We start from the raw sequence: 19205 nt of genomic DNA, 5'->3' as shown, positions 1-19205 counted from the left end.
CTTTTTTTTTAAGATTTTATTTATTTGACAGAGAGAGATAGCGAGAGAGGGAACACAAGCAGGGGGAGTGGGAGAGGGAGAAGCAAGCTTCCTGCTGAGCAGGGAGCCTGATGCGGGGCTAGATCCCAGGACCCTGGGACCATGACCTGAGCCGAAAGCAGACGCCTAACGACTGAGCCACCAGGCGCCCCTCTCTGGTTGATTTAAGTGGGATGTGGGGACAAAGTCTGGGGAGGCTGTCCATGATTAATCAAGTCCTGGCCATTTGGGGCTGGTTGTTACAGAAGTTACTGGATTGGTGCTAGACATGGCAGTGTGGTTCCCTACAAGTCTGGCTTAGAGCAGGCTGGCTTCCTGCGCTGGTTATTGTAGAGAAGGGGGTTAGTTTCCCAGGCAGGTGGACAGGTGATGTGTCAAAGTTCTGTTTTTTTATATAGCGCCTGGCCATTGTCTGTATATTTGGTCTTTCTCACTCTGGAAGCAGCCCATCCACAAAGCACCCAGTGTGGGGCCCACTGTGTTGCAGGGGAGAGACCCAGGTTTGGTTTTCAGTCTTTTTCTCCAGTCTGGGGAGACTCCTCCAAGCGTGGGTGGCCTCCTCTGTACAGAGCAGGGGCCATTCCTGCTGATTCCGGCCCTGGAAGAGGCAACACTCAGCCCCGCACCCCCACGGGCTCCCCCTAGAGGCTGGAGAGTGCGGTGGAATCTTGCAGAGATCACCTGTGAGATAGATACAGATGCAGTGCCAGCCACAAGCTGGCCAAGGTCCTGACGCCCTGGGACTCTGGCTGAGATGAACAGACAGACTCACGGTCAAATAACTCATTGCTCTATTCCAAGCTGACATTGGCACCCCGGGCTCACCGAGGGTGCTTTTCCCCTTTCTCCAAACCCAGCCTCTTCGTGTGAAATGGTCCCACCTCAAGTTACCCTGGGTGGATCTGGACTGGCTCATAGACATCTCCTGCCAGATCACAGAGCTGGACCTTTCTGCCAACTGCCTGGCTTCCCTCCCCTCCGTCATCCCCTGGGGACTCATCAACCTCCGGAAGCTGAACCTCTCCAAGAACCACCTGGGGGAGCTGCCTGGTGTGCAGTCATCGGACGAAATCATCTGCTCCAGGTAGGCAGCCGCCCCACGCAGGCCCCCCGGGGTGTGCACAGGGACCTCTGTACCCAGCGCCGCCCCCCCCCCCCCCGCCCCTGCCACCGCCGCAGTCTTCCTGCTCCGTACTCCTTGATCGGAGTTTGTGATTTTGAAAACCCATTCTCCGTAAAAGGAGAGAAATTCTGCCTGTCCTTACACAGTTCTGAGGAATACGGTCCTCCCCTCCTTCCGAGGGGAACGCAGAGAAGTCTGGGCGGGGGGGAGGGGGCGGGGACGGTTTGTCTGGCCCACGTTACACTTCGCGTGGTGGCCATGCAGGCTGCTCGCCCGAGATGTCCGATGTTGGTCCTGCAGACAGAAATCTGAGAAGGCTGAACGCTTCCTGGCTGGGGTTAATAGTGAGGCCCGGGGCACCCATTTTTATTTGACCTCCCAGGGAAAGTGGGAAGGGCCTCAGAGAAAGAGTTGCCCCTAAAGCGCTCTGGCAGCAGGTGGATGGTGTGGGCAGCTCCTGGTCTCCCTTTTCAGGAGGCCTTGGGAAGAGGCCTGAGCCTTCCCCCTGAGGCTGCCTGGGAAGGGGGAGGGCCTTACCTCCACTGACGTGCGGTGATCCTCACTCTATAAGGATCTATAAGCCGATTTCAAAAGCTAAGGCTTCACTTGGAGTGAAGTAAGAGACAATGTCCCACAGAGCATAGGGTCAGAAGTAAGCCATGGGGAAGAAGGCGCCACACAAACACTTCAAGAACAAGTGTCTTCTGAGTGGGGGTCCTTAGCCAGGGCCAGACTCGGGGGTCCAGATAGTTCGAAGCATGGCCCTTGGGCCTTCCAGCAGCTTCTGGGACACCAGCTGACTTTGCTTTCATATATTGAGAAAGGTTTACATCCCTATTGGTCAGTGAGACCTGGGCCCACCAAAGAGACGTGTGATTTTCTCATCTACACGGGACATGGTAATAGTTAATGCGATGAATAGAAGTCCTGCCCGCAACGTTTTCAACGCACGCTCTTTAGCATTGCGTGAGGGGAAAAGAGAAATACGCCCACAGAGAAACATGTAACAAAGATGCTTTTCCTCTTTCTTCTGATGCCTTGACTGCCTCCCTCCCCAACCGCAGGCTCCTCGAGATTGACATTTCCAGCAATAAATTGCCCCACCTCCCACCGGGATTCCTGCACCTCTCGAAACTTCAAAAACTGACAGCTTCCAAAAATTACTTAGAAAAATTGTTTGAAGAGGAAGGTGGTATGTTGTATCATCGGCACCCTGACCTAATTTGTCATTTTGTTCTTGACAGCAGTCTTTTTACCAATTTATTGTTTTCTTTTTCCCTAGCCACTAACTGGATTGGTTTGCGGAAGCTACAGGAACTCGATATTTCTGACAATAAATTGACAGAACTCCCTGCACTTTTCCTTCATTGCTTCAAGTCGCTCAATTCTCTGAATGTCTCCAGAAATAACCTGAAGGTGTTTCCAGATGCCTGGGCCTGCCCTTTGGTGAGTATGTTACCAGAAATCATGAAAGGCCTGTCAACCCGGCATCTCACGTGAACCAGAGCACAGGTCAGGGCTCTGTCTCACTTCCTCCCCTTGGTAACCAGGCTGGGTAGCAGCATTTCTGTTTTCCTGTTACCACCGAGTGGTGTCACTCAGCATCCAGCCGCTGAGTGTCTCAGGTGACTCACCTGAAAGCCAGCCGCCTCCCCAACCGCCCCGCCGGGCTCCGGGCTTGAGATTCGTGCCATAACACCCATAGAACTTTCCACAGTTACAGTTTGCACATCTGGCATAGGGGGAGTTCTGCCCAAAAGGGGGACACGGTTCCTTTCAACTAGCTGTGAAATAAGAACAAAGAAAAGAAGAAGAAATAATCCACGTCCACCGCACTGCCAATTAAATGGTGTTTTTGTTTCTGGGGAAGTTTGCTTGTTAAAACAGATGGACTAGCATAAAGAATGTTTATGTTTTATTGCTGTTGGTTTCAAACCAAGAAATTCTCCATCGCTAGCGTTCGCACTCTGGTTTAAACATATGTGTGTGGGAAACCGGCTCGTCTCTAGAGCTTGGTCCGGAATGATGCTATTATTTCCAAGGACAATGGGCCAGATGTTCTGGAATGAAGGGATAGAAGCATGAGCCACCTTTGTGTCCCTCAGGAAACCATTCCCATCCCTTCCTTGGAGCAAGGACAGCAACATGGGACAATGATGGTTTATAGCCCCTTAGCCAAGTTGCATTTATGACAGAGCCTTATTGTCGTGTTCTGATTTTCCACATCAGATTTGGAAATGGTCTTTCCCATAAGCACCACTGCACTTAAGAAGCTAATTAATATCTCCTTCTCCTTCTCGTCAAACTCCTAGAAATGTTGTAAAGCATCCAAAAATGCCCTGGAATCTCTACCAGACAAGATGGCTGTCTTTTGGAAAAACCACCTGAGGGATGTGGATTTCTCAGAAAACTCTCTCAAGGAAGTTCCCCTGGGGCTTTTCCAGCTTGATGTAAGTCTGATAGCCCTCTCTTTCTCATTTTTGGCTTCTGTGAGGGAATCAGTCCACGTTGCAGTACAATCTGTAGGCTTCTCCTGAGCTTCTGAGACAAAAAAAAAAAAAAAAAAAGGTTCAATTGTCAAAAATGTGTGTGTTTATGAGCAAAGATTGGGAGGAAGTGAGCAACATGAAAGCACAGCCCAGCAGCCCTCTGTCTGGCCTTCTCTGGCCTCTGTCCTTCCGGGCCCCTGCCCGCCCCCCCCCCCAACCCCTGGCCAAGGCGTACCAGTGTGCAAAGCCAAGGGAGCGCTGCGGGGTGGGCCTTCCTGCCCGTCTCCCTCCCCAGAGGTGGCAGACCTGGAATTCCTGGGGGGTCAGAAGCTTCTTTGGATGTGAATTCAAGAAAGTACCTTTTGCCAGAGCCCCATGTCCCCCTGCCCCGACCCACCCACCCGGGGCTGCTTTCTTATATTAGGTGGTTTGCCCACCTGTCTCTGTTTTCCCCACTCGAATGGGAGCCCCGTAAGGCAGAGCAGAGCTGACATTCATCTCTTGGCACCCAGGGCCAGCCCCACCTCGGGGCCTGACCAGTGTTGGCTGAAGGCACCAGGGCAGCCCCGGGCAGAGCTCACAGGCCTCGCCACCCAGTCCTGCCAGGCCCGCCACCTGGGCCCCCACAGGGTCTTGTGCCGGGAGAAGTGCAGCTTCCCCTCGTGTTCAGGGACCCCTAAAGGGCCAGAAACGTACCTTCTATCTGTGTGTTCTCAGGGAGGAAGGCCACCAAGTCTCAGGCCCCAGGGCCTGCACACTTTGATGGGGGCCCTGGTCGGTGAGGACGTAGGTCATTGTTACCCTCAAGGGCACCCCTGGCTTGTTAGCTTAGCCCCCTGCTCTGAGCCGGTATCCTCATTTCTCCCCAGCAGCATGCTGACTGGGTTCTCGGGTTCCCACCAAGGCCAGAAGCAGCAGATCAGGAGGGAAAGAATTTTGTCCAGGACCTTACCGCTCAGCCCTGTGGGAATTCATGTTTGCTCACTATCTCCCCCTCCAGATGGGGCTCTTGTGAGGCCCTGCACAACCCTGGGGTCCTGGGGCTTGGTGCATGCATGGCCCTATGAGACATTCGGTGACACGCTGGTTGTGATGGGGGCGGCCTGGATCCCCTTTGACAAGGGAGGAGGCGAGGGCATGGAGTAAGGAGTATAAAGCAGGGCAGCCCATTTGCACTCCTGAGCCTTGCCCACCGAGGACAGGAGAGTCCCTGTCCCTAGCGAAGGCTTCGAGAAAGGTTACAACGTTCTTCCTGTACTCCCACTAAAGTAAAACATGTTACAAGTCCAAGGGCGGAGCTTGTCCCCCGCAGTTTCTGGTGGGCAGACAGAGAGCCGATGGCCAGGGGGTCAGCAGGGGGCACTGGGCCAGCAGAGGGGGCCTGGCTAGGGCAGGCAACCCTCCGTGTCCCCGCCACCCTGCCCCTGCACGGGGCATCCCCCGAGGAGGTCACGGGAGGCAGGGGCTTCTCGCCGCCGCCATGTGATACCTTGGCCTCCAGGACTCTCAGCACCAGCCGCTGCTCCCCGGGCAGGCCCATGAGTAATTGTCACTCTTCAGAAGGCCCAACGCTGAGACGTACTTGGACTCCTTTCATTCTGGAATGACTGCCTCCCATTGATCTGGAGGGAAGGACTGTGTTCAGACGGTCCTGTTGGCTGCGTTGGGTATAATTTCATGAGTTCTAAGAGGCTGTTGAGCCCGACACTATTGGGATCTTGGCGAGGGTGAATCCGTTATCATCATTTTGCTGCATTTTGTCAGGGAGCTGACCCCTCTTCTCAGTCTGTCCTCCCTGTGGTGTTTGATGGTGTCTCTGCGTCTCTCTCTCTTTCTCTCCAGGCCCTCATGTTCCTGAGGTTACAGGGAAACCAGCTTGTGGCGCTGCCTCCTCAAGAGAAGTGGACCTGCAGACAGCTCAAAACCCTGGATCTTTCCAGAAACCAATTTGGCAAGTAAGCATGGGGGCTCTTTACCCTGGCAAGTTCTAAAACACATGCGTAACCACAGTCCAGCAGCCCCTTGGGCTGGTGGCTCTGTTGGTTTATTAGGGCTGCAGTAACAAAGCACCACAGGCTAGGGGGCTTATGCAAGACACGCCTATTCCCCCCCTCCCCCACGCTTCTGGAGGGGGGCAGGTCTGAGGTTTCTCCCGAGGCCTCTCTCCGGGGCTTGCATAGAACCCCCGCTCCCCTGTGTCTCACATGATCTTCCCTCTGTGCGTGCCTGTGTCCGAATCTCTTCTTAGAAGGACACCAGTGAGATTGGATTAGAGTCCACTCATATGACCTCATTTTAACTTATTTACCTCTTTAAAGACCTCACCTCCAATTACAGTCACGTTCGGAGGTCCTGGGGGTTAGGACTTCAAAACATAGGGGCGCCTGGGTGGCTCAGTTAGTTAAGCGTCTGCCTTGGGCTCAGGTCACAATCCCAGCATCCTGGGATCGAGCCCCACATCTGGCTCCCTGCTCCGCGGGAGGCCTGCTTCTCCCTCTCCCACTCCCCCTGCTTGTGTGCTCTCTCTGTCAAATAAATAAATAAATAAATCTTAAAAAAAAAGCCTTCAAAACATAAATTGGAAGGTGAGGGGCACAATTCACCCATAACAGCATCCTCCCATTTCTAAAGTTTAAAGGCTCCCGGAGGATCTTCTCACGCCTAATCTGTCATTCTTTTCCAAAGTTTTGGCGAACCACTCACCAAATGCACATCCATTGAATAAAAATCACTCCCAAAACCTTCTAATAAGAGATGAAAATCTGGGGATGAGCACATCTGGCCCTTGGGGTCCTGGAGACCAGCCTCCCTATTTCACTTGCTGAAGCCCACTTCTTAGCGGGACTTGACCCCCGAAAGAGAATCCCCCCACCCCAGTGAGAGTGTGTGACATGGAACAGCCACTGGAATGGGCCATCTTGCCAGGCACAGAAATGCTCACACCTGCCTGAAATGGAAAATCTCAAGAATCGAAATCACCGTTGGTCATGCTGAGCTTAAGCAGTGCCATTAGCAGGCAGGGGCTGTGGATGCTTACCTAGTAGCTGCAGGGGGCCCAAACACCCTGCTGATGGAATGTTCTCCCTTATCTCCGCATGGCTCAGCATTATATAGTCCCAGCAAAAATTGTCATGCTCTTCTCAAAATCATTTTTTTTGCCCCTGCAGAAATGAAGATGGATTGAAAACAAAGCGTATTTCCTTTTTCACCACCAGAGGGCGCCAGCGTTCTGGGGCCGAGACAGGTGTGTGAGTCCCTGGGGGCAGATGAGACCGCCGGGCAGGCAGTTCCCTGCCCCACCACCGGGGGGCGCCCTTGCATGGGGCTTTCCCCGAAAAACCTGGGCGCGCACTGTGCCCGTTGCTCATCAGACAGGTGTGGCCTGCAAGTATCCTGAAACCCTCTTTCCTGCTTGCAGTCCAATGAGACTGATAGCTATTGTGTGAGTGAGCACCGCCCTAGAGATGGTACACCTGTTAGCGCCTTTCTGTAAGGCTCATGGCATGGGGTATGGCTTGGGGTTCCCCATTTTGCAGGTGAGGAAGCTGAGGCTCCCACTGGGTTGCAGTCAGCTCAGGTTCCCATAACAAAGCACCACAGACTGGGCAGCTGAGACAATAGAAATGTATGCTCTCACAGTTCTGGAGGCTGGAAGTCTGAGATCAGGCTCCTTGTGAGGGTCTTCTTGCTGTTTTTTCAGAGAGAGACAGACAGACAGACAGAGCAAGCTCTCTGGTATCTCTTCATATAAGGGCACTAATTCCCCCTCATGGGGACCCTACCTTCATGACCTCATCTAAACCGAATTACCTCCTAAAGGCTCCAACTCCAAATATCATCACACTGGGGGCTAGGGTTTGATGTATAAGGGGGGGGGGGCACAATTCAGTCTACAGCACAGGGGCTGACTGACTGGCTGCTTGGCGACAGAACCAGGTTTCAGCCCAGCGCTGAGGGACCCCAGCCCCGAGGTTGGGAAGGGTAGCACCGTGAGGTCTTCACGACCACACTGTAGCGTCTGATGAAGACCACATGGGAGCACAGCCCCACCGTCCTGGCCAGCCTGAGATTCTGTTTTCCCCCAAACTCATCAGAAACAGAACTGTTCCTAGAGTGTTCTTACTGGTCTTACAACCAGGCCAGCCCAGCAGACAGCATTCCAGGAAAACAAATTCTTCTCATTCGTCATTTTCTGAGAGGTATGGGGGGAAGGTGTATACCTGTCCCTTGAGCTCCTCAGCAACCCCCCCCCCTTTTTTAACCTGAAAGCAAAGATTTCTAAAGCCAGCTACGCTCACATAAATATCCCTCGGGATGCTGTCCTGGAGAACAGGAACCAATATTTAGGTCATTCTCAATGTGACATAACTTTCTTCTTTGGCTCAGTTTATGTTGGCAAGTGCTCTTTTAGCACAGATGGTGTAAGATGGAGACAAGAAATGCCAGAGGCCAGGACACATTTGCAGATGACCTAAATAGTCTGTCCACCTCTTACACGTCTTAATGAACTGGTATGTGTGTATATATACACACATTATACATACGCATCAGTCATGTGTGAGTGTGTGTGTCTACATGTGATTAAAAAAGTAACATGTCATCAGTGGAACAGACCTAAGTAAATAATAGGAACTTAGCATATGATAAGGTGGCATTTCAATTTAGTGGGGGAAACATGTTCTGTTGTTTTAATAAATACTGTGTTATACCTGCCTGTCCAGTTGGAAGGGGAAAATCACAACACTGGATTCCCTACCTTACATCTACTTACAAAAATTTCCATGTGGACTTCAGATTTTTAAACATTAAAGGAATAGAAAACTATAAACATTTAAGAGAATATAGGTAAAATTTGTGGATGGAGAAGTCCTTTAAAAACTAGGCGGGGAATCCAGAAGTCCCTAGAAAAAGACCAAAACCTTGGGCTTTGTAAAAATTGAAAAGCTTTGTTCAGTAAAAGGCATCCTAAACCAAGTCATAATGCAAACAGACTGAGAAGTATTTTCAATGCAAATCATTGCGACATAAATTGGCTTGAGTCCCTAATATACAAAGACTGTTTACAAATTAATTTTTTGAAAAGGACAACTCAATTGGAAAAAAAAATAGAGGAGGGCAGTGGATATAAACAGTTTGCAGGAAAGGAAGTCCAAATGGCCCAGAAACAAATGAGAAGGCCCCGAACCACACTAATGGGGCCACACAGTGAGGAATTTCATAACTCATCCTTTTTAAAACGCGGGGCCTTAGGACTTTGGAAATTGAGTCCAGACATAGGGGTTTCACTTGGAAGGAAGGACAAACACTTTCTTCTCATTGATGCCAAAACGGTATAATACCCGTGAAGAGTGTAGCTGGGATAGACCTCGGTCAGGCTTCTATTGCTGTGGGTTGAGCCTCGTCCATCTGAGTGGATTAGAAAGGTGTCTCCAGTTTGGAAACGCAGTAGGGCAAGAGGAGGTAGGGCCCAACACTCAGTGGGACCAGACACTCCCCTGTGGAGCCGTCAGAGTACAAGGCCAAAGGCATGCCACAAAAAACACAACAGGAGCGTGTACTAATGTTCTGGAAAACGGTTTTGCTGGTGGCCCTCAGGAGCCTGGCTGTGGAGTGAGGTGAGGAGGCCACACCCCTTGGAAGTTTCCCTGGCAGAGGTGGATGGTGGCTTTGGCACATGACAAAGGCCTCTTGAGTTTGTTAATTTCATCTCAAATGTTGAGGCCCACCCCTGGATGAAAAGAAGGAGACCCAAAAAAAAAAAAAAAAGAAAAAAAGAAAAGAAGGAGACCCAGTTACAAATTCTTCCGGGGGGGGGCGGTGGAGGGAGGGGGGAGGTTATTCTCTGGGGGCTGTTGATCTTCGGGTAAGGAATTATCTATAAAAGCTAACTTGTTTGCAGATGGATAGTAAAATTCCAAGCAGATTTATGTACATTCAAGTAGCCCTATTTGTGCGGCGGCCTCGTCCAAAAATAATTTGGACAGCCGTTTTTACGGTAAAATTCAGACCAGCAGAGTCATAAATAACTCTAGGCATAATTACAGTTCATAAATACCTGGTGCTGTGCTCTCCCAGACCCGCTTCTGCACGGGGCCAGGAGCTCTGTGACAGGTGCTGCTTCTGTTCCCCATGGTAGTTCCTTATTCCGTCCGCCTGTTACTTAGGCTTCATAAACACCGAGGTACAACTTGAAAATCAGAAAGCGCAGAGGCCAGGTGTTCTGAATGTGTTCTCCGGGAAGAAAGTGAGCCTTTTTTTCTCCCCGTGCACGTTCTTTCCGTGTGTGTCGGGGCAGGCTAAAGTGAATCATTCTTTTTCATTGGGGGGGAAAAAAAAGTCCTTCTGAGCATTTTCCTTACGTTCAAAGCCGTCTTTAAGAGTCTGTTGCACCTTCATTACACTAAAGGAGGTACTGCACTGAGTCCTCTCCCCATGGGGACCTACTGGGCTGGCTTTCCGGGCTCCGATTTCGGGATTCCGTTATCGTCTCTCCCAGAACATTCTCTGATCCTAGGTTACCCCATTACCATCGATACCACGGGTGACAACGTGTGGAGAAGAGCCAGAACGAAGGGAGGAAGTTGTGATCAAGGGCAGGAAAGTCGCTTCAGCCCAACAAAAGAATCCTGGCTTCTCTATCTTGCTGGGCTGTCAGAGGGCCAGAGGAGAGGGCTTTGGGGCCATCTTTTATCTTGAGTTCTGGGAGCTGGAGCTGAAAGGGACCCTTGCAGGCGTGGAGTCCTGCCCCCTCCCAGCACCCCCACCACCCCACCCCTCCCTGCCTTACCAGGGAGGATAAGGCACTTCGGAGATTTTGCTGAAACCTAAGTCTCTGATCCCCATCAGTTGGCGAGTCCAAGCTCCCAACCCCAGTCTCTCTCAGCTCCCACACTGCGGTGCCCGAGGAAGGAACACATACAACATGATCTTAATGGGAATCTCATAATTAGCCTCATTAACAAAGTCGCTTAAATACCAGAGAGTTGGCTGGCTTTTAGAGAGTGGCATCTCAGGCAGCCTAAAAACCAAGCCCATTGTATTATTTGTTAATGGATTGGCTTTTTTTTTTAATTGAAGAAGGCATGTCCACAATACACAGAATTTTTGAGCAGTAGCAAATGGTGTGGAATGAATATCTAGTCTCCTAGTAGTTCCCTTCCCCAGAGACAATGGTGGAATTTGATGCGTCTGTAGTAACCATTATGTTTGTATCTAACATACATGTACGTGCATGTGCGCCTGTGTGTGTTCACATGCCTGTAGCAGCATGTAACTTGCACACACGTGTGGTGTGTGTGCACGTCTATAACACCGTGTACCACCTGTGTGCATGTGTGGCCTGCACACAAACAGCATTGCAGAGCATCTCTATGCATTACGGCGCGCACACACATGAAACATACACACAGAAATGCACGGGATGTGTGTTTGCTCACATGCCTGCACACCCACGTTTTCAGTTCACCAATAGCTCTTGAGTATCATACCCGCACATGTAGACCTGCCCCATGCTTTGCAATAATTGTATATTCTCTCGTTACTCATCAGCCACCTCCCAGTAGGCTGTCTTCTGTCTTGGCTATTACAGTGTGCCATGGAGTGTCCTGCCCTCACATCATTGCCACACACGTGCACAGATGTCTGTAGGACCATCTCCTAGAATTAAAATCCCTCAGTCAGGAAGATGAGCACCTTACTCGGGGTGACTTGCCAAAATGTCCTCTGGAGGTTGAACCCGCAGGTCCACCCGGCTGGCCTGCATGCTGGGATGGTCCAGAATCATCTGCAAACATCCAGTCTGCTTTGCCATTTCTTTGCAGCGGGGGTGCTGGAATTTCCGGCCTTCTTAAGTGAGTCTTTGGAAGTCCTTTGTCTGAACGACAATCACCTGGACGCCATCCCTCCCTCGGTTTGCCTCCTGAAGAGTTTATCAGAGCTCTACCTGGGAAAGTGAGTACCCAGCCAGCGCAGGGAGGCAGAGTGTCCTCTGTAACCCATCTGAGGATCCGGACACTGGCGGGCGGAGGGGGTAGGGGGGAAGAAGCCATCTATGTACCCGGAGGCAGCATTGGGACTTGCAGAACCGGGCTTAGTCAAAGACGTGGGTGAGGGGAAGGCAGGGGCTGTGAGAACTGCTCAGTCAGTCATCCTTCCATTTACTGAAAACCTACCGCCAGACACCACGGAGGGGGTGCAGTGTGCGAAGCAATGAAAATATCAAATAATTTCGTTACATTGCCATTTTGAGAAGAGACACTGATAATCTTTATGGCATCGTAATAAATAGGAGAGATGAGGACGGTGGGGGAGGAAATCTAGTTCTAAGCCACAGGGATCTGCAGAAGACAGAGCTGGCTTTCTAGCGAGAAAGGCTTTGGAGTTATTGTCTAGACAGAACGCTCGAAAGCAGAGCCCGAGATGTCGGGGTTGGGGTGCAGGGCCCAGAGGCTGCTAGGTTGCTGCGTGCGTGGGTGTGGGGGTGTGTGTGCATGTGTCCTCCCGTGGTGTATGTGTGCCCTCAGCAATCCTGGCCTCCGCGAGCTCCCTCCTGAGCTGGGGCAGCTGAGCAATCTCTGGCAGTTGGACATTGAAGACCTGAACATCAGCAACGTGCCCACGGAGATCAAAAAAGAAGGTAGGGCTTCTGAGGCACTCCCCCCTCCTCTGGGGAAAGAGGACTCAAGTCCGGTCGTTAAGGACCTGGGCTGGAAGCCTCTTGGGCTCCCGTGGTTGGGTACCACTGTATTGCAGTTAGCCATACGATAAAACTATCTATGATTCTCTGGGCAGGAAGGATATTGTCTTTAGGCCCTTGACTTTTGGACTCCACTTTTGGGGTAATTACGACCGCAACTCCCCGCCTCCAATCCGACTCAATCGCCCTCTCCACTTCCCCCCATTAGAACACATGGAAAGTGTTCCTTCAAGACAGGATTTTTGTTTCCCAAGAGCTGTGAGCATGTTCTCGCCCGCATGTCAGCAGCATCTACTTTCCCCACTCTGTGATTTTGCATAGGCCCCAAAGCAATGTTGTCCTACCTGCGCGCTCAGCTGCGGAAAGCAGAAAAGTGCAAGCTGATGAAGATGATCATCGTGGGTCCTCCGCGCCAGGGCAAGTCCACCCTCCTGGAGATCTTACAGACGGGGAGGGCCCCCCAGGTGGTGCACAGCGAGGCCACCATCAGGACCACCAAGTGGGAGCTCCAGAGGCCAGCTGGCTCGAGAGCCAAGGTCAAGGATGGTCGGCGTGCAGAGTCCCCCAGGGGTGGGAGGGAGCTTCCCTCTGGGTCCCTTCTTTCTCCTCTCCAGAGAGCCTGCGATTTTCACAGCCTGGTGTCTGAGGCCCAGCATATTTACAAGGGCCGCTCCTGCCAAGGACGGTGAATAATTTCTTAATAATTTCTTAACATGACCTCGTGGGTGTTCTGTTATAGTTAAGTTGAGGCTTCGGGCCAGTGGTTCTTAATCTTGGCTGTCCATTAGATTTCTCTGACGAGCTTCTAAAGACAGCAGTGGCCAGGCCTTTCCACTCCTGGCCCTAAGGATGGCATTTCAAATGGTCCGGGGTAGCTGCCCCCCAGAGCTGAGAGCAAACTGCTACTCTAGGCAGTGAGACACAGGAGCACCTGGCCCTGATGAGGAGGCTGAGAGAGCACTCCTAGAATGAATGCGCTGTCCTCCCTGACACCTGCTTTCACCCCAAGCTCTGAAAAGTCGAGTTCTTGAGCCCCTACTTAAAACGAATCCTTTGGCAACTCTTAATCATCTTGTATTCTGTTCAGTATGAGACATAGGAAAATGAACATTGTCTTGCCCTGGAATCAGAGGAAAGAGCCTGCAGAAGAGTGGGAGGGACAGACCATAGCACAGGCCCTTAGCTGTTTCTCCCAGCTCAGGGAAAGAACGCACACCCATAAGCCTCCCCTTACCTGTCACCCGCCGTACTTGTGGTCCCACGGAGCCACACAGGGATCCAGGTGCAAGGAGGCTGTATGGGGCAAAACCGAGGGGCCTTGGGGCCAGAGGCTGCACGATGTCCCCCGACGGCCCCCAGCACAGGGCCAACTAGAGGCAGGTTTCCTTGCAAAGTCTTTTACAGAAAATCACTTTCCAAGTTGGGCATTCCAGTTCGGATCATTAGGCATTTAAGCTGTATATTTTAACAGACTCAGAAACTGGTCCTGTACAGAGCAGAGTCCTGCCTCATAGTCCAGGACAGTCAAATACCTAATCCCGGCAGAACCACCACCACCCCAGAACACCCCAGGAGTGAATCTCACTAACTCATGTCCAGGAGCTCTCTAAAGTCACCCAGAATCTCTGGATTCTCTCCTGGTTTTTTGTTTTGTTTTTTAAAGCAGTTACTCAGTATCACTTTCTTCCAGCCCATCTTTAGCAAACAATGGTCCGAGCTCCGTGGGGTGAATTGCTGTTTCCAACTTTCTTGTCCTTTGGCCCCCACTTCCTTTTGGCCACCATTCTAATTTCCCCTCCTTTGTCGAAGGACAACCACCACCTGATCTCTTGAACGCGGAGCCCCATCCCTGCCTGTGTGTCTGGGCCCTCAGCCAGTTTAGAATGGCTGTCCATTTTCACTCCCTTGCAAAAGCAGGTCAGCACGCCTCATCTCGGCGGCCAACGTGCAACTTCTCGGAAATGATCCTTTGCTGCAGAACGCTGCAGTCTTGGCTGCTCGGGCCAGACTCTTAGCTCATAGTACCATGGAGAAACCACCGTTTACACAGCCTTTCCCCGCAAACAGCTAATCTTTTGTGTGATTCCCACGTCGGGGCGGCTTCCCATCATCCTTGGTGGGCGCCACCCCGCGGCCTACACAAGTGCAGAGGCCCATCTCCTGGGCCGCGGCCTCCCACGGATGGAGGTTAAGCCTCGGCATGAGCTCTGGCGTCAGCCCCGGGGCCCCCTCCAGCAGGAGGTCTAACCGTCTGCAGCAGAGACAGAGGCAGGGCCGTGTCCCCAGTGTTCTGCAGACACAGGTGGATGCAAACACCCCAGCCCCCCCGGGAGCCTGCCGTCCAGGGCCCAGCCCCCTGCTCTGTGAGTGGTAGATAGAAGCTTCCAGAAGTCCCACCTCCGCACTGCTGGGCCCCTTTCCCTCGCTTGGGTTCCTTGATTTCCGAGACAAACGGCAGGACGGGCCAAGCTCTTCCGCTGCAACCGTGGTCCCTAAATGCCTCCTGTCGTTGCCCCTGTTGCTCAAGCAGGTGGAGTCTGTGGAATTCACCGTCTGGGACATCGGTGGCCCCGCAAGCATGGCCACCGTCAACCAGTGCTTCTTCACAGACAAGGCCCTGTATGTGGTGGTCTGGAACCTGGCACTGGGGGAGGAGGCTGTGGCCAGCCTCCAGTTCTGGCTGCTCAACATCGAGGTGAGGAGACGCCAGCCCTGCAGCTCCCAGGCCTCGGAGCATCACGGGGGATGAGGGGGCGCCTCTTCTCTGAAGCATCCCCCTTTACTGAGGAAAAACAAGGCAAACGGTCAGGGAGAAACGCTGGGCATCTTGGCGGGCGTCCAGAGGACCCCCGAATTATAGGTCACTGTGGAGCGCTTAAAACCCTCCTCGGCCAGATGGTTGTCCGAGCTCTCCTAATTTTCTTCTACCTTAAATTTAAGAGCCAGCCCCTCCCCCCCAACTCTTGGACCCAAAAGGAAGACAGAGCTCCCCTCTCACAGGTGAAGATGATAAGAGGCTGGATGCAGGCCAGGTCACAGGTAGCTGATGCACTGGCTGAAGGGATGGGAAATCCAGCCCTTCTGGGGTGTCTCCCAGAACCCCTCTGCACAGCATGCCCTCGAGGTTCACAGAGGCTTCCTGGGAGCCGTTTCCCAGTCCCTTCTTGGAGTGAAGGGAGCCGATGCTCAGCTGTGGGGCTCTCTCCGGCAGGCCAAGGCCCCAAACTCGGTGGTGCTGGTGGTCGGAACGCACCTGGACTTAATCGAAACCAAATTCCGAGTGGAGAGAATCGCAACGCTGCGCGCCTACGTGCTGGCGCTCTGCCGCTCGCCCTCCGGGTCCCGGGCCACCGGCTTCCCGGACATCACCTTCAAACACTTGCAGTGAGTGTCCTGCTCTCTGGTACCTGGTGCCCGGCTGGGGCTGAGGCTCCAGCTACCTTGCTTGTCCGTCTGCCCGGGGACTCTGGGGTCTGCCTGCAGAGGGCTAGAGGGCTCCTGAGCCAGAGGACTGCCAGGGCAGAGCCCTGACACACCCTCTCCAGGTGTGTGGGTCCCCTCCTCCCCTGTGGCCAGTGCTGAGCATGCCTGGCCCCCGTGGGACCAGGAGATGGAAACTCGTGTACCCCCTGTCACATTTGCTGATCTCTGGCCAATCACAGACTCCCCCGCATGGTCCTGGTCCTCACACTGGGTCTGAGTGGTCCGGGCCAGTGGCAGCGGGACCGGGGCCCTGGGCTTGTTGCTTCTCTCACCTCCTGTCCTTGGACTCACGACAGCCCCGTGGGTTATGGGGATCATTGTGCCCACTTCACAGATGATGGAAGGAGCTCAGCAAGTTAAGTAAGCCTTCTCTCTCAGGAATCAAGCATGGGTTGCTACACTGTACTGGAGGCTCTCGGATTCCCTCCCTCTGGGTGGAGTGCCACAGACCTCCGTGCAGGGATCAGCCTGGGGACACCCGCCTGCCTCAGAATGCAGGATCTGGCTGATCCTGATGCAGAATTTCAGGAATTCTTCATGTGCCCTTGAGAACACCCCTGAGGCCTGTGACAACAGGGGCACCGGCTCTGGGCCAGACCTGGGTCCAACCCGAGTCTGCTCCTTTCCAGCTTGTGTCCTTGGGGGGTCACCTTGCACTTCGGGCCTCACGTGCCTCCTCTGTAAAATGGGTGCACTCGGGACACATACCGCATCGCTCCCCGCACAGAGCTTTGCACCAAGTGAGACCTTAATACCTGTCTCTGCGTTCACCTTTCACGGGTTCTTTTAACTTGCCAGCATTAGGGCCCAAACCTGCGGACACAGAGATGTTGCAGCGCTCGTCAGAGAGAAGCGGTGTGCTGAGTGATCACGTTCTGTTTTGCACTCACAGCGAGCTCTCCTGTAAGAGTCTAGAAGGCCAGGAGGGGCTGCGGCAGCTGATTTTCCATGTCACGTGCAACATGAAGGATGTGGGCAGCACCATCGGCTGCCAGAGACTCGCGGGGAGGCTGGTACGTACCTCAGCCTCCGGCTGCAACGAGGGGGGGCCCGCTCCCTTTCTGCCAGGAGCCCCAACACGTATGCCGCGTGCTCAGGCTCGGTGGTCCCCGTGCGAGCAGTTTTGGGACTGGGCGGGGGGAGGCCAGGGATGGGAGGGGTGAGAGGAGAAGCGCTCGTACTTGGGCCCCCAGGGAGTTGGGGGCAGCAGGCAGGGCTGTGTGGGCAGGGCACGCCTCGCCACCTGCGGGGGCCCAGCCAGCCCACCTGTCCCCCCAGATCCCCAGGAGCTACCTGAGCCTCCAGGAGGCCGTGCTGGCTGAGCAGCAGCGCCGCAGCCTGAAGGACGACGTGCAGTACCTGACGGACAGGCAGCTGGGGCAGCTGGTGGACCAGATGGCCGACAACGACATCAAAGACTATGAGGACCTGCAGTCCGGTGAGTGGGCAGCCTGGGAGGGCGGGGCGAGGGCCTCCGGGAAGGGGGGGTGCGTCCCATTTCTCACCGCTCTGCGCCTGTCTGCAAATGACCGTCAGAGCACTCTGGGTGGTTGTGATGTGGGGGCGGTCACAGATTCCATGAGTAGGCACATTTGCAAAGATGGGGTCCGCGAATGCTGGAGATGGGTGGACCGGAGACCCCCGGCTAGCTGTCAGGTCAGCGCATCGGCAAGAGTTACGGGGTGCCGCTAGGGAACCCGGGGCGGGCAGCAGAGCCGTCAAAAGAGCCATGGGTGCTGGGAGCATTGCTTGCTTCCTAAGAAGAACTTGGGACTAGGTCACCCCAGAGTCCCTGTCACCCTTTGTCTGATGCTGCTTCGTCCTCCCCTTCCCTGGGCAGCCATCAGCTTCCTCATAGAAACCGGCACCCTGCTGCACTTCCCGGACACCAGCCACGGCCTGAGGAACCTCTACTTCCTTGACCCCATTTGGTTGTCCGAATGTCTGCAGAGGATCTTCAACATCAAGGGCTCGCGGTCAGTGGCCAAGAATGGGGTGATCCGGGCAGAGGACCTCAGGATGCTGCTGGTGGGGACGGGCTTCACACAGCAGACGGAGGAGCAGTATTTCCAGTTCCTGGCCAAGTTTGAGATCGCCCTGCCTGTGGCCAACGACAGGTGAGGCCACGGCCGGGCTGGGCTGCTCACGCTGCGTGCAGGAGGAAGGAGGGGAGACCGGGGTCACTGGTGGCTTGCAAGAGCTCCAGACCCGGGCCATGAGGACAGCCTGCCTGGGCTGGCGGCTCCTTCCTGTGCCATGGGTATCTCTTTTCGGGGGGTTCAAAGAAACGCAGTCACTGAAAAAAAAATGCAGGAAAACATGCAAGAACGGCATTAAAAATATCTTGCGGGGCGGTGGGGTTCATGTTTTAGAGGGTGGATGGCTTGGTTATTTGGTAAATGCAAATGGGGTAAGTGACAAGGATGCGCATGCTAATTACACGGCCTGGCTTCAGAATGTGGGGGGGGGGGGGGGCGGCTGAGGGGGTGCACGTGGGTCCAATGCAGCTGGGCATTAGTGTAGGGCCTCCGTGCCCTAATTCCAGTTTCAGCCGCTTCCTGGGTCTGATGCTGATGTTGCCCACGAGGCAGTAGCCAGGACCCCAAATCCGCAGACCTTTTTCCATGCACCTACCATAGACCGTGTCACCACCTGCCCCCAGTCCTAGAGCTCTGGGGCATGCCCACTGGAGACTCCTGGGAGGCTGGCCCAGACCCTGTGTGGCCAGCCCACAGACTCCATCTGCATAGACTGCCTCCTGGGAGCCAGACCTGGGCCGCTGCGCCTGAGGCACCACCCAGATTTCTGCTAGATCTTATAACTATGGGAGAGGGCCTCTTGTCACTCCAGCCCCCTGAGAGCCATGAGTGAGTCCTAAAAGGAGAAACCCCAAAGAGGGATTGAAAGTCCACGTGATCCCTCATACCATGACCTAGGGGTATCCTTGACTTTGGTCCCTGCAAAGTGAGGCAGCCTCTGAGTTTACCGCATTGCCAAAATTGGACAATTTCTGGTTATTTTATTGACAGGTTAGAGGATTGAGGGGTTACCAGCACTCAGTAAAAGCAAGCCAGTTATCATATACATATTTATGACCAGTTGAACCATAAAATCAGCCAGGTCATGGCCGAGTCTTCTGGGAGGTTTATAGTACAGCGGGTGAGACCACAGAGCCAGAATGCCTGAGTATGAATCCCAGCTCCCTTCTTGTCTCATCTGTACAATGGGAATACTATTACCGACTAGTATTATAATTATTGTGAGGATTAAATCAGATAATACATGCAAAGTATGAAAAGTGTCTCTTGCACTTAAAAGCTCCAAAGACAGGGCACCTGGATGGCTCCGTCGGTTAAGCGTCCGACCCTTGATTGCA

At 53.5% G+C, this 19205-nt stretch overlaps 1 protein-coding gene across 7 annotated transcripts in view; it reads left to right on the top strand.

The window, feature by feature from the left end:
* Nucleotides 1-19205, top strand: part of LRRK1 (leucine rich repeat kinase 1) — a 120088-nt gene that overhangs the window by 70419 nt on the left and 30464 nt on the right. For all 7 annotated transcript variants that reach the window (XM_027570180.2, XM_027570176.2, XM_027570178.2 and 4 more), the window contains 14 exons: nt 897-1123; nt 2227-2354; nt 2445-2608; nt 3475-3612; nt 5494-5606; nt 6819-6895; nt 11472-11601; nt 12174-12286; nt 12668-12882; nt 14877-15041; nt 15558-15730; nt 16722-16842; nt 17108-17267; nt 17670-17946. In XM_027570180.2, the coding sequence (XP_027425981.2) occupies nt 897-1123; nt 2227-2354; nt 2445-2608; nt 3475-3612; nt 5494-5606; nt 6819-6895; nt 11472-11601; nt 12174-12286; nt 12668-12882; nt 14877-15041; nt 15558-15730; nt 16722-16842; nt 17108-17267; nt 17670-17946 (2201 nt within the window). The remainder of the gene's footprint in view (nt 1-896; nt 1124-2226; nt 2355-2444; nt 2609-3474; nt 3613-5493; nt 5607-6818; nt 6896-11471; nt 11602-12173; nt 12287-12667; nt 12883-14876; nt 15042-15557; nt 15731-16721; nt 16843-17107; nt 17268-17669; nt 17947-19205) is intronic.

This window comes from Zalophus californianus, chromosome 6 (genome assembly GCF_009762305.2).
Source record: "Zalophus californianus isolate mZalCal1 chromosome 6, mZalCal1.pri.v2, whole genome shotgun sequence".
Lineage (NCBI taxonomy): Eukaryota > Metazoa > Chordata > Mammalia > Carnivora > Otariidae > Zalophus > Zalophus californianus.
This window is presented reverse-complemented; position numbering and strand designations above follow the sequence as displayed.